Below are 13,600 nucleotides of genomic sequence, written 5' to 3'. Positions count from 1 at the left end.
TTATTTATTTATTTAATGTGTGTGTATGCGCACATGTGCACGTGCCACAATATGTGTGTGGCGGTCAGAGGACAACTTGCAGGAGTTGGTTCTCTCCTTCTACCATGTGAGTTTGGGGATCAAACACAAGTCATCGGGTTAGGTGCAAATACCTTCACCCACTGAGCCATCTTTACTGGTCCTTGGAGATGGTCTTCAATCCTTATTTGTGGATCTGGAATTTGACTTGTCAGGATTAGGCCTGCTCATTTCTCAATGTATTCTGGGCTGTGCCACCTTGTGGTCCAGCAGACATACTGGAGAAAGAACCCTACCACCAGCTGGAGAATCCTCCTGTTTGTGCTTGCTGAGGCAGTCCATATGGTCCTGGACATGTAGGCACTGGGAGAAGGATCCACGTGGTGACAGTCTCCTGGTGGCACAGTGGGACAGGGATCCTATTTGTATGCAAGCCTTTGGTCTGAAGTTACAGCTCTGTCCCTGGATGGACAGACCCCTTTCCCTACAACTGGAGTGTTCATAATACCTGATGGTCAGCCTGGGATGACCATGGGACCTGAGAGAGGAGATGAAATCAGATGTACAATTAGAGTATAATGGCTCACACCTGTAATTACAGCTCTTACAGGCCAAGGCAGAAGGATCAGGAGTTCAAGGTCATTCTTGGCTATAAGAGTTTGATACCAACCTGGGCTACACACATGGGCTAGGGAATCGAACCCTGGGTCCTCTGCAAAACCAGTCAAGTGCTCTTAAGTGCTGAACCAATAGTGGTCTTTAACAGGAGAGAGAGAGAGAGAGAGAGAGAGAGAGAGAGAGAGAGAGAGAGAGAACAAAAAAAGCATGCCTGGAAGCTTTATCCATGGACAAATCTCAAGAGTTTATTCACCCCTTGCCTGAGTCAGCCAGTCAGGTAAATGGCTAGAATGAGTTCTCTGAATTCCTGATAGTGTACATGGCACTGATCATGCAGAAACAGGAAGGGAAGCAATAAGTTAAAAGCCACATAAGTTATGAGAAAATAATATATACTTTCTATATCGTGTATCCCCACTGAGGGCTCCCTTGGAAACTGATAGCCTGAGACAAAGCAGCAGTGAGCACCCACTTTGAGAACTTGAAGGTTCCTCTGCACTAAAAGAGTTGGTAGCCCATCAGCAGCCCCGCCCCCCAGGCTTGGGGAGCCAGGGCCTTAGAGCATCCTGTCCTGGAAAATGAGATGAAGAGATAGGAGACAGGAGGAGGTGAGGCAGGGGCTGGGCAGAGGTCCAGGGGAGGAAAGGAAAGCCAGGAGGAGGCTGGTGGGTGAGGAGGCTGGCACTTCTATGCCCCTGCAAGCTCCAGAGTTGAGAGTCACGGTAGGAAGTAGGAACTGTCTGGCCAACCCCAGATCTCCTTGTTGGGTACAGAATGGCTCTCTTGGGTTGAATCCTTTGAAGGGTGTTGTTTGGGCTTCCCAGACCAACTCAAGGACTCAGAAACTTCCAGACATTCCCAGGTTGAGCCTTCTTCATGGCTCACCAGAAGCAGGGAAAGTAAGCCCAAAGGGAAGAAGGGGCAGAGGTGGGGAGGAAACAGGAACAGTAGGCACATGGGAATGGGATAGCCTTGGCCTAGTGGGGTCACAAAAGAGGCTTTGGGAAGTAGGAAATGGGCCTGGGGTTTGCGGCAGGGTGGGGTGAGGAGCTCTCAGGCCTGTGCACCAAAGGCAGGAGGAGTTGAGGTTCAGAGTCCTGGGCTGGGGGCACATCCCAGAATGACAGAGAGGTGAAGGGAAGGCCTGGTCTCAGGCTATCATCTCTGGGTTCTCCTCCCAGGGTGCTAGCTATGGCCAGAGTAGCTTTGGAACCCAATTCTAACTGACCTCTTGGGGAGAGTTCCTAGAGGAGGGCGGGTGCAGGTGTTTGGGATACCTTGAGACTCAGGCTACTGTGTCAAACACCAACCCTTTCCTTCCCTTGTCCCTAATACTGTCAGGCATCTGGGGAAGCTGAGGGCCGGAAAGCCAGGAATCCTTTGCACCTAGCCCCCAGGAACCCCCAGATAAGAAATAAGGACAAGGGTCCCCTTCAGCCCAGCCTATGGCCCGAGTTGGGAGGGAGGGAACCATCCTCAGTTCTGAGGCAGAGGCAAGGCAAGGTTGGGGCAAGAGGTCAGGGCAAGCATTGGGCAAAAGTCAAGCACCTTGTCAGAGCTATGTGGGAAGAAGGGGCCCCAGAGGAGTGAGGAGGTGGACGCAGACTGACCCCAAGTTCCCCTTTACCATCCAGGAAAATCTGTGACCAGGAGGTTGGAAGTGGCGACTGAGACACTGATGAAAATGGAGCTGGCGATGCTCCCTGCCACCACTGATCGGTTGGAACCCATCTCAGTTCAGTGTCAGTTCAGTGTCTCCTCTCCCAACCTGAAGGCTCCAAGCTACTTTCTTGAACTTTGCTTCCATCCTTCCGGCCCCAGTGGGAGTGACCCGAGGCTTCTGGGGTGTGCTGCTTCACTCCGAGGCCTCCGATTCCTGCGAGAGGTACTTCTCTGACATTTCAGTGATTTTGATCACGGGGCCCCTGTGCTTCTTCTTCTTCTGGAAAGGGGTCTTGGAGAGGCAAGACTTGGAGGCAGCTGCAGGGGACACAAAGGGTAGAGGAGGGAAGGGGATGGAGGATTGGGAGCTACTTAAATGATGCCTTTAGGGTCATAGTCCCCCATGCCCAGTGTCCTCCCTGCCCTGGTTCTCCAGGCTTGTGGACTTACTGGTTCTGCATCGGGATTGCACAGCACTGACCACAGTGGCAGAGGGCAGGTCCATCCTGGGGGAGGGGAACAGGGTGAAGTGTGAGGGAACCTGGGGCTTTATCCCCTATGGGATTAGGGACCCAGAGTCTGGCAAGTGCAGGGCAATTTTTCACTGTTACCCTCAAGCTTGGGCTTGTCCTGTTGTATGACCCTAGCTAGCCAGCTTTCCTTGCCTCTAGGACCCAGTCTTGTCTCTGGAGTTCCTGGGAATTGGGAAGCTGAGGACCCAGATCCCCAGGCACCTGTTGGTATTAGGGTATGAGGAGGGGAGAGGCCTGGTGTTTGAGACTCAAACCTTGACCTTGGATCGGCCAGGATGCCTGCACCCTGCCCTACTCCTTGGGCCTGTTCTTTGCTCTGTATACATGGTTAACATGATTGAGTACCATTTTGAAATAGCATACCTACCTTAAATTGTTTTTACATTTATTTATGAGTGTACATGTGCCAATGTACATTTAAAGGTCAGAGGACAACTTGTGTGTGTCAGTTCTCTCCTTCTACCATGTGGGTCCCAGGGATGGAACTCAGGTTGTCAGTCTGGGCAGTGTCTTTACCCACTGAGCCATCTTGCCAGTCACATCACTTATTTTTGACACATTTGTACAGCTTCTCCAGTATGGAGAACTATGCTTATCATCATCCCATTTTCTAGCTGGGGAAACTGAGGCTAAACAGAACTAGGCCCAAATCCCAGTGTCTGAGCCATGACTAACCCACAGTCCTGTAGGCTCACTGTGTTGGGGTGTAACTGGAAGGGCAGCTATTGTCTGGGCCTGGCATTCAGTTCTGCCTTGCCCCTCTCCCCGGGCTCTCCACTCCCTTGCCGTCCTGCCCCTCACCGGCTCTCTTCTCCTTCTACCAGCTTGTGGTAGGTGGCGATCTCGATGTCCAGCGCCAGCTTGGTGTTCATGAGCTCCTGGTACTCACGCAGCTGCTGCGCCATGTCCTGCTTGGCCTGCTGCAGAGCGGCCTCCAGCTGGGCCAGCTTGTCCTTGGCATCCTGGAAGGCCAGCTCACCCTGCTCCTCTGCCACCTTGATGTTCTCCTCCAGTTTCAGGCACTGTAGTCAGGAGGCCAGGGGGAAAGGAAGCTGTGATTGGGGAAGGAAGTGGGCCAGGCCAGAGGTTGTCTCTGTTTTTGGTGGTGGACACTCACCTGTGTGTATGTGCGTGTGTGCATGTCTGTCTGTCTGTCTGAATTTCTCAGTGTTGTAATGGGTTGCAGTGCGGCAAGAGGGAGTTCAGTTAGACCCAAAGAGCTGGAAAGTCCCAGTCACTCTAGGGAGCACTTCCAGCTGTCCCTACAGGGCAGAACTTGCTCTCAAGGATCCTGACTGGAAGTTGGGATTTAGGTCTCATGCCTCTATTTCTGTTTGATTGGTTGGGAACTTGGGTAGGGGTGGGGCCCTAGGTATGCATTATGGGGGGTTTTCTTGATGCCCAGTGACTGTGGCCAGTTTATAGAGCACATTTCTTGGCAGAGATCACTTGATCCTCACAACTGCCATCATAGCCCTTGTTCCTTCTTATTTGGCAGGCTAGGAAACTGAGGCTAGGGGCACAAAATGATCCATTCAGAGCCACTTGGTAAGGGCTTCTTATGTACTTAGGGGTGCTTGAATGTGAGTGTCTCTAGCTCCCAACACCCCTGCGTGCCACAGAGATGCTTGCTCACATGACTCTTGATGGAGAGGATCTGGGACCGCAGTTTCTGGATGCGCACGTTCAGGTCTGCAATCTCAGAGCGGCTGCTATGGAGGCTGCTGCTGAACTCCGCAGAGCGAGCTGCTCGCTCCTCCAACTGGAGGGGCATAGAGGAGGGATGGTGAAGGATGGTCCACTGTGGGTCCCTCAGCATCCTTCACCCTCCTCAGATCCCCTAGCCTCATCTCTGCAGCCCATCCCCATTTCCCTCTCCTGCCCCACACGTTGCCCCTGGATGTCTTCCTCCAGGCTGCCCTGGGTGAGCCTCACAGCTGGCCTAGGTGATGGCAAGTACTGTGACCTCCAGGAAGATACAATGCTGCCTCTTTCCCTCCCTCCCACTGCCCCTGGAGTTCCGCAGAAGCTAGATCTCACATTCTCCACGCTGCTGTGGATAGAATGCTGCGGTCTCCCTCCTCCCATCCCTGCACCTGCTTCCCATGGCCCTTCAGAGAATTTCAGGACCAGAGCTGCAGTGCTTTCAGGTACTATCTTCTCAGCTCTTCCCGTTCCTCCCTGTGCAGTCAGACTCCAACCTGGCTCCGTGAGTATGCCTCAGCCTCCTCCAGGCTTCGAGCAGCAATAGCATCATACTGGGCCTTCACCTCCTCCACGATGCCACTCAGGTCGATGTGGCAGCGGCTGTCCAAGCCCACAGTCACTGACACATCTTTCACTTGGGCTGCAAGGTCCTTCAGTTCCTGCCCAACACAAGTGGGGGACTCAGGGCTGGTGGGGCCGATGCAAGACTTCTCAGCCACCCAAACTCCCTTTCTCCCCTGGGGAGGTGGAGGGCAGGGCTACTTCTCTTGTGTTTTCCTGGGGAGATGATCAAAGCATCTACCTTCCTGTTGTGACACTCATCCGGGAAGCTTGGTGGGAGGTTCCTGTCCTTCCTGACTCTGTGTTCTCTCTCTCAGCAAGGGTAGAGAGCAGGGAGTGGCTCTGACCTCTACTTCCAGGCTGGGACCCCTCCTCCTAGCCAGGGTGGGAGGTGGAAGGGCTTTATATCCTGCCCTCTGCCTCCTTACTGGATGGGGAGACCCCTGAGGGCCTGGTAGGGCCATGTTCACTCTGAGCCCCCATATCTGGTGATGCAACATCTCAGTTTACTGAATCTATGTTAAACGACAGGATGCTGGGCAGGATAGGGCAAGAGAGAGGCTGGTGAGCCCTCAGGAAAATGGGTACTGCTGACTTCAGGCCCAGGTACAGCTTTACCATCACAGTTACTTGTTCTCAGAGCCCTCTGGCGGTAGTAAAGCCCATTGTCCCCTGAGGTTCACTCCAGGCCTGCCTGTGCTGCATGCTCTGCACACAGCCTCTTAATGGGTGGGGGGTGGGGGTGGCACTGGGGTACAGGCAAGTGGTGGAGACAACTGTGGGGAGCAGAGTTCCACCCGAGGTTCTGTTCCTGTGCTCTGTCTGTCTGGCTCAGCCCTTGAAGCATAGAGGGTGATTCAAGGAATCACTCCTCTTGTCTTTGTAGCACCAGGCTGATTTTCTAGTGACCTAGTCTGTCTTTCCCACGGGAAGGCTCAGGGTTACATGGGGAGACAAGTGGGAACAGGGGTCTCTTAGAGGCTGCAAGTATTGCCACAAGCCTGGGCTGCTTCCTTTGAGGTGCTAAATAACAACAGGGGCCTCAGAGGGCCTCAGGATGGAAGTTGGAACAGAAACATGTCAACAGAGCTTGGCTGCCAGCACTCACAGAGAAGTGAATCAGCTAGCCACAGAGGGGCAGGAAGGGAGCCAGGCAGAGGGGCTGTGGCTGTGGCTCACTCTGCAGGTGTGGGGCTTGGGCTACCGGCTCAGACATCCATAGTCTGTCTCTGTTTCAATCAATCATCAAATTTCAGCTGGTGTTTCTAGTTGCTCTTGGCCTTTTTTTTAAAAAAATTCAGGTTGCAAACAAGGTGCATACATGGCAGTCGGTGCATAGTGCCCATCACTAAAGGTCTTCAGCTGCCATTTCTTTTCCCTTTCAATTTTTTCTTACTGAAAATGCAGGGTTGTCTTTTGCAGGGTTCCCCCAGGTCTGGATTTTACCCCATAGTGATGTGCGTCCCACTCTTCGGTCTGTCCCCTGCTTCCTGACAGGCGCACGTGGATCCAGAGGCCCGCTTGGTTTGAGTGTTTCACTCATGACCATATGTAACTTTAGCCCCCTGACCCTGACTATAATCTATTTTTATGCTCAGAGAGGGTGTGGTAGTGTCCTGGTTTCTGCCCTTGGCAGGGGCTGGTACTTCTAACTGCTAGTTTGTATCCTAGTGTATAGATACAGGGCTCAGGCTGGGTCAGATGGGCTGCGTGGATGGCTGAGGATGCTCTTCCCATCCACTCACCTGCAACCTGTCCACCAGGCCTCCTGATGACAAGGAAGGCCAGCTAGACAAGGGAGCTTGGGTGCATCAGGTTGTCCTAGAGGCCCAGACAGTTGGCAGGACCCAAGCTTAGTGACCAGCGATCTTTGGGGGTCTCCTGCCCAGGTATTTTGATTGATCTTCAAATGAATCAAACAGAGTCTCTGGGCAAAGGCAGGCCGAAGGCCTAGCCTGAAATCAGGTCAACAGTCATCATAGGTGCCTCCTCTATGGTCTCTCGTCACCACTGACATTGTCCATTGTGAATGGGCATCTGCTGGGACAGTTTTAGAGATGTGGCTTTGGGGATCCCCTGGTGGGTGTGTTGTGGAGGTCAGTAAATGGGGGTTATGGATCCAGTCCTCCAGCCTCCAGCCCAGGCCTGACGTCCAATCCAGGAATGGTCAGGACATGATGAGGAGATGCCACAGGGAGGAAGTCTTCCCTTTTGGGGCCAAGGGACGACTATCACTGATGGAGCACACTCAGACCCTTTCTGGAAAGAAGCAGGTAAGGCAGGAGTGTGGTAACAGAAACAGGAAATCATGTTCAGAGCAGCTGTACGCCTGCCTAGACATGCTGGCCCCTCGGCTGGTGGGGGGTTTATAACAATGCTCATTTGTGTGGTGAGGTGCTGCCTTGGGATGGGCCCCCAACACCTCAAGTTGGCAAATGTTGCTGCACAATACAGTTTAGCATTTCTCTAGAGAGCTAGAGTCTGATGGGCTGCCATGTGTGTCCGCTGCATGTTCCCCACAGTGGGGTAGATGGTGACCCTCCTGAGGTAAACCAGTGCTGCTTAGATAGATAGCTCTTAGGGGCACTGCACTCTGAACATGACCACCTCAGGTCCATTAGAGATCCATGATCAAGTTTTTAAACCTCCCCAAACCTCAATTTTCTCATTTGTAAAATGGGACAAACTGAACATAGGTAATGATTTTAAATGTTTACCTTGTGGCAGACATTGTTCTAAGTGGATCTTAGGATCTAGTAAGGAATAAGTTCTGGGTCAGTATGTAAAGCACTTTCTTTAAAATGACCCAAGTTTGAATCCTCAGAATTCATGTAAAGCTGGGCACATTAGTGTTTCTATAATCCCTGTGCTCCTAAGGCTCTGGAGAGACAGGAGACTCTCTGGAAGTTTGAGAGCCAGCTAGACTGTCATAGCAGGCTGCAAACAACAAAGAGACCGTGTCTCAAACAAGGTAGACGGTAAGAGCTGACACCTGACGTTGTCCTCTGACCTCTGTTTTACGGACGAGGAGACTGAAACATAAATTAAAATAACCTGCTTCAGTTCACATAGTTACTGAGGTGGGCTTCAAATCTGGGCTGCTCTAAAATCTATGCTCACTGCATTGTTACCCAAATTCGTGAGGTTGTCATGAGGATTAACTGAGACTTAGTCTGGAGAGCACCTAGCACAGTACCTGGACCATAGTAAGGGCTCAATACACAGTAGCTAGTGCTACAATTTCTGTAACTGGTAAAGGTGATGAAGCCAGGATACACTGTCCAGGTCGTCCCTGAAATGGCCTCCTTGCAAAAGTCATTTGCACAATGCTGGCTCCTCTGTAGTGATCAGCCACCCAGGAAGTAAGCCTGGAAGCAGGAGGCTGTCAACAGAGCCTACCCTCACACCTTCCTATAACCAGAGCTTTTGGACATGGCAGGCAGTGTTCAGGCTAGATGTGACTAGGTCCCCACACACATGCTACAGTGGGTCTTACCCAGTTGACTGGGAAGGGATTTGGGGGTGTCCAGCTCTATGTTCCCTGGGGTTGGAGAGAGGGGAGGATGCTTCTTTTCTGGGATACAGATGGAATACAGGTCTTTACAAGATGTTTCTGGTTTGACCCAAAGTTGAAACTAGAGTGTCCGGCTCTCCTGGGGCTACCCATGGTCCATGATGTTTTCCAGTCAGGGGGGCCCGCACCTCCCTTTGCTCAGACCTGCTCTGTCCTGGGAGAGAGCCACCCATTATCAGTGGCCCTGGAACACTTGGAATGTGATTGGTCTGACTGAGATGAGCTGAAAGTGTAAAATATACTTCATATTAGTTTGTTGCTGTTGTTTGTTTTTATTTTGTTTTGGAGACAGGGTCTCATGTAACCTTTGCTGGCCTAGAAGTCACAATGTAGTGGAGGATGACCTTGAACTCCTGATCCTCCTGCCTCCATCTCCTGAGTGCTAGATTACAGGTGTATACCACCATGCCTAATTCTGGACATTTAATATAAGGAAGAAAAGTAAAATAATCCACTAATTTTATATTGATTATAAGTTGAAATACTCACATTTTGGCTATGTTGGGCTAAATAAAATATATTATTATTACTATTATTATTATTACTTTGGTCATTTTGAGACAGGGTCTCTCTGTAGTTCCAGGTGGCCTGGAACTCACTATGTAGATCAGGCTGGCCTTGAACTCACAGAGATCCACCTGTCTCTGCCTCCCAAGTGCTGGGAATAAAGGTGTGTGCCTCCTGCCAGTTTATTTTTTAAACCTGGCCGCTAGAAAAATTAAAATTACCTATGAGGTTGGCAGCATTGGCTTAGAGACTCACTGGTATCTTTTTGGCAAATGTCAGTGTTACTTTCTGAGGCTTAGGAGAAACACGGAGCATAAAACCTATACCCTAGTGCCCAGATGACTGGCTCCCATGCTGCTTGTAAAAGTAGCCATAACTGCTATAAGCTGCCCATGTACTCACCTGTGTCTCAATTGGGGGAAAATTACCTCTGTACTGAACACGTACAGACTGCTTTCTCTGCCATTACTCCCTAAAAGAATACAGTGTAATAGCTATTATTTACACTGTATTTGGTATTGTAAGATGGTTTACAGTACAGGGGAGGAGGTGTGCAGGTTATATGCAAACACTGCACCATTTTATGTGAGAAACACGAGTATCAGAGGATTTGGGTATCTGCAGGAGTCTTGGAACTGATCCCAAGGACACCAGGGAACAACTGTAAAGCCCTGGTTCCTACTGTTCTCTGTATCCTTGCTCTACAGCACAGATCATACTTGAACCCCCCTAAGCAGGACTTGATGCAGTTGCCCCTGTCCAGGATCCATTACACCTAGACAAGGTTAAACTCTGTCTCAGAGCCCAGGGCACCATGTGCACCAGCCCTGATGGCCGTCGATGCCTCTTGCTTGGCCTGTGGCCCCTGGCCTGCTCTATCTGGCCTGACCACAGCAGCTTCCTTCTTCCTGTTAGTGACAAGCTCCTTACTGCCATGGAGGCTCTGTACAGCTTTCCCACTGAACTGGACTGTTCCTGTCTTGGGCTTAGCTTACTTGCTTCCCCCCAGACCCCTGACCATGGCTCTGAAGTTGTTCTTGCCCTTCAGTATGATGACATCACCAATTGCTCTGCCTTCTCACCTTCTCGAGTGACCTTGTTTGGCTACATGTTCATTGCTGGTCACCTGTCTCCTCATAGTTAAGCTGTGCTCTCCTGAGAGGAGAGACATGTCTTGTTTGAGAGGTGACATCAGTGCCTGGCACCTAGTAAGTACACAGTTAACACTTGAATGGCTTTAGTCCACATCATAAGCCTTTACCAGGGTGCTATTATTAGCCTCCTCATTTTACCGATGTGGAAACTGAGGCACAGAGAGGCAACATAGCTTGACCCAAGTTACAGAAGTGACAAAACAAATGAAAAGGAGGAATCAAACAGGGCCTAAGGGTTGTAGCATTTGTTGTTTGTTTTTGAGCCACGGTCTCCCTAGAGCCCCAGCTGGCCTGGAACTCATTATGTAGGTCAGGCTGACCTTGATCTTATGGAGGTTTGCCTGCTTCTGCTTCCAGAGTGCTGGAACTAAGGTGTGTGTTACCACAGCCAGCTAGGGTTGCAGGACATGAATGGAATCCACAGACCTGGCTATTGGGAAAGGGTTAAGAAGTCTCTTGGACATGCCTCTGGAAGTGCCTGGGTCTGTTGGTTATGGCCTTCCTCCTTCTGCCTGGGTCTCAACTGCAGGGCCTGTACCCTGGCTTAGAGCTCTGAGTTTGCTGGGCATTTGGTGAACATGGCTGGTCATACCAGCCAAAGATAGCTTGGGCAGAGTTGCTAGCCTGGGACATGGAGTCCTGGGATGCTCACAGAGCTTCTGGCCTGGCTGTGGAGGACTGTGCCAGGCAGGGTGCTTTTCAGGATTGCTGGTGTGGGTGGCTGGGAAGCCGCCTTCCTGCTGCTCCTGAGACTAGGGCTTTTCTCTCTTTTGTTCCATACCATGACAGTCCCATGGGGGGGTGGTCCTGGGATGCTGAGCCTGCTGGAAGGGAGGGCCAATTCCCCTTCCACAGGATGAGGCTGAAACGCTGTGCTCAGCAGCCCTCAGGGCCCATGGCAGAATTCTGTATGGTGACATTGGCCTCTGTTCTAACCCTGGCTTCGTTGGCGCCAGCTGTTTGCAACCCACAACGTTTGGACCCTGGCAATCCCAGCAATGGCTCTGCTTACTGCTAGCTAGACACAGACATTTGTGGAAGGTTACCCTTTACTCCTTCCCTCTGTGATAGGTGACACGGAGAAGGGAGTGCCTCTGAAGGATGCCCAGGAAGCTGCAGTGTTCCCAAAGAGGCAGGCCCTTACTGGGCCACGGAAGCTCCTCTGTCTGCATTTACTGGATCATTTCAAATTGGGTTGAAAGCCACTATGCGCCTTCCTTGCCTTAGCCAAGAGTTGGGAGGGTAAAATGCACGCCCATCAGTGCTGGAAGAGGGGTGTCATGATTTGGGTTGCAAGGCCCAGAGGGAGCTCAGCCCAAATAGAATAGTTGCTCAAGGCCCCCAGTTGAGGCCTTGAACCAATGCATCTCGTCCCTGCTTGCTCTTGGCACTCCAGCACACATGAAGATGGTTCTTCCCAAGAGAGAGACTTTGGGATCCTACCCCTGTGTCATGAAATATGTGGCAAAGGAAAATGTAAGGCTCATTGACATCTAGGCAGATAGGGGCTTGGAAAGCTGTGATGTCTGTGGCTGGAAATGGTGACTATTGAATGTTCTACACCTGTGGATGTCCCTTCTCTCCCTTTTCCCTTGATCCTGCAGCAGTCAGTGCTTGGCTGCATGGGACTCTGACCCCACCTTGCTCTCTCACCTGCTCATAGACGGTTCTCATCAGCTCCACGAAGCTCTGTAGGCCTTTTAACTTGGTTTCTAGTTCAGTGCGTCGGAGACACTCAGCATCCAGGTCCTGGGGTTGGGAGCAGAGGTGAGAGATGAAGACTAACAGGCAAGGTCCAGGGCAGCATTCGAGGTAGGGCAGTGTCAAGGGAGGGGTGATTCTTATAGATTTGCCTTTGAGCCCGGGGAAAGGGCAGGCTGGAGATAGGCCTTTCTCTCTGTCTATTGGTCCTGGAACCCAGGTGTTTGAGAGCTTTGCTTGGGTACCAAGGAGAGTGGGAGGATACTGGGGACAAGGCAGAGGGCCATGACAAAGAGTCCTGGGGGCTGAGTGGGCGGTTACCTTCTTCAGCTGGACGAAGGTGAACTCCAGGTCTGTGCGCTTAGAGATCTCGTCCTCATACCTGTTGGGGGGGGGTGTTGCTCAGTGATGGGGTGGGAACTTGGGGTTTGGTTCACTGTCTTGAGTAGGGCTCAGGTCTGTGTTAAACTTCTACATGTCTTGTGCCAATTAGAAAAGGTGGACCTTTTGGGTATAGTAGCACCTGCCTATAAATCTCAGCATGTGGGAGGCAGAGACAGGAGGATTTCTACAAGTTTGAGGCCAACTCAGGCTATGTAGTAAGTACTAGGCTATTCAGAGCTATATCCAGGGCTATATAGATCCTGTTAAACCAAACCAAACCAAAACAAAACAAACAAGAAACCATGGTCCTTCCTTTGGAGGACATTCACATGTCTTCTAAGACACATTCCCTCTCCCTATGACCCTCCCAGTTTCTTCCCAGCAGCTGACAACTTCCCAGCCCCGATGCACACTTCGTCCCCAGGAAGCCTCCCTGACCCTGCGTTGCTGGCTCCTCTCCCCATTCCTCCCTCAGAACCACAAGTCCAGGTGGGCTGTGCCTGGGGTGTGTCCTCTCCAAGTACCCTGTCCATTCCTCCCCATCTATAGCCCTTCCCTGAAGTCCATCCTCTCCCCTTGGCTTTACGAGGCAGTGGGATGCCATGACATCCTGTGATCTCCAAAGGGGAACAGGGAGAGAGAAGACCCCAGTGTGCTTTGTGACAGCTGACTTCACCGTTGTGAACTTCGTCCTCTTCTTCAAGTCAGGACAGTTTCCTTGGTTCCATAGGGTGGGTGGGTCTCTGCCAGCCTCAGATTTCCTACTCCAGCCCTGAAGGGCAGCCCCAGTGGATGAACATGGATGTTGGTTAGGTTCTTTCCTCCTCTCCAGGAATGCCTGAGTCATGGCTCTAATTATAGCCGCCTGCCTGCCCCAGTCCCTGACCTCTCAGCAGAGGCAGCGTCACCTGTGGCCCTGTCAACTGACTTCATGCCTTCTAGAGAGGAGTGGATCTAAGGCTAGCAATGCTTATAGGGCACCTGTGTCTCTAAATCTCTGAGTGTGGGATACACATGATGTCCTTGGCCTTGTCTTAGCTTCCAGGAATCAATGAGGGTCTCTGAGGGTGTCAGGTCATAGGGCTGGGTACAGTGGTCCATCAGAGAGACAAAATGCCTCAGAAGCCCTGACTGCAGGGGTGGTGTGTGTGTGTGTGTGTGTGTGTGTGTGTGTGTGTGTG

General features: G+C 51.5%; 1 protein-coding gene across 1 annotated transcript in view; it reads right to left on the bottom strand.

The window, feature by feature from the left end:
* Positions 1–1,349: 1,349 nt before the first annotated feature.
* Positions 1,350–13,600, bottom strand: part of Krt80 (keratin 80) — a 21,292-nt gene continuing 9,041 nt past the window's right edge. Inside the window, exons 3-9 of the mRNA XM_008839994.2 lie at positions 12,357–12,417; positions 11,988–12,083; positions 5,033–5,197; positions 4,468–4,593; positions 3,633–3,853; positions 2,749–2,804; positions 1,350–2,616 (exon numbers count right to left, since the gene is read on the bottom strand). Of these exons, the coding sequence (XP_008838216.1) occupies positions 2,492–2,616; positions 2,749–2,804; positions 3,633–3,853; positions 4,468–4,593; positions 5,033–5,197; positions 11,988–12,083; positions 12,357–12,417 (850 nt within the window). The 3' untranslated portion in view covers positions 1,350–2,491. The remainder of the gene's footprint in view (positions 2,617–2,748; positions 2,805–3,632; positions 3,854–4,467; positions 4,594–5,032; positions 5,198–11,987; positions 12,084–12,356; positions 12,418–13,600) is intronic.

Source organism: Nannospalax galili, unplaced genomic scaffold (genome assembly GCF_000622305.1).
Source record: "Nannospalax galili isolate Female #2095 unplaced genomic scaffold, S.galili_v1.0 scaffold979, whole genome shotgun sequence".
NCBI lineage: Eukaryota > Metazoa > Chordata > Mammalia > Rodentia > Spalacidae > Nannospalax > Nannospalax galili.
This window is presented reverse-complemented; position numbering and strand designations above follow the sequence as displayed.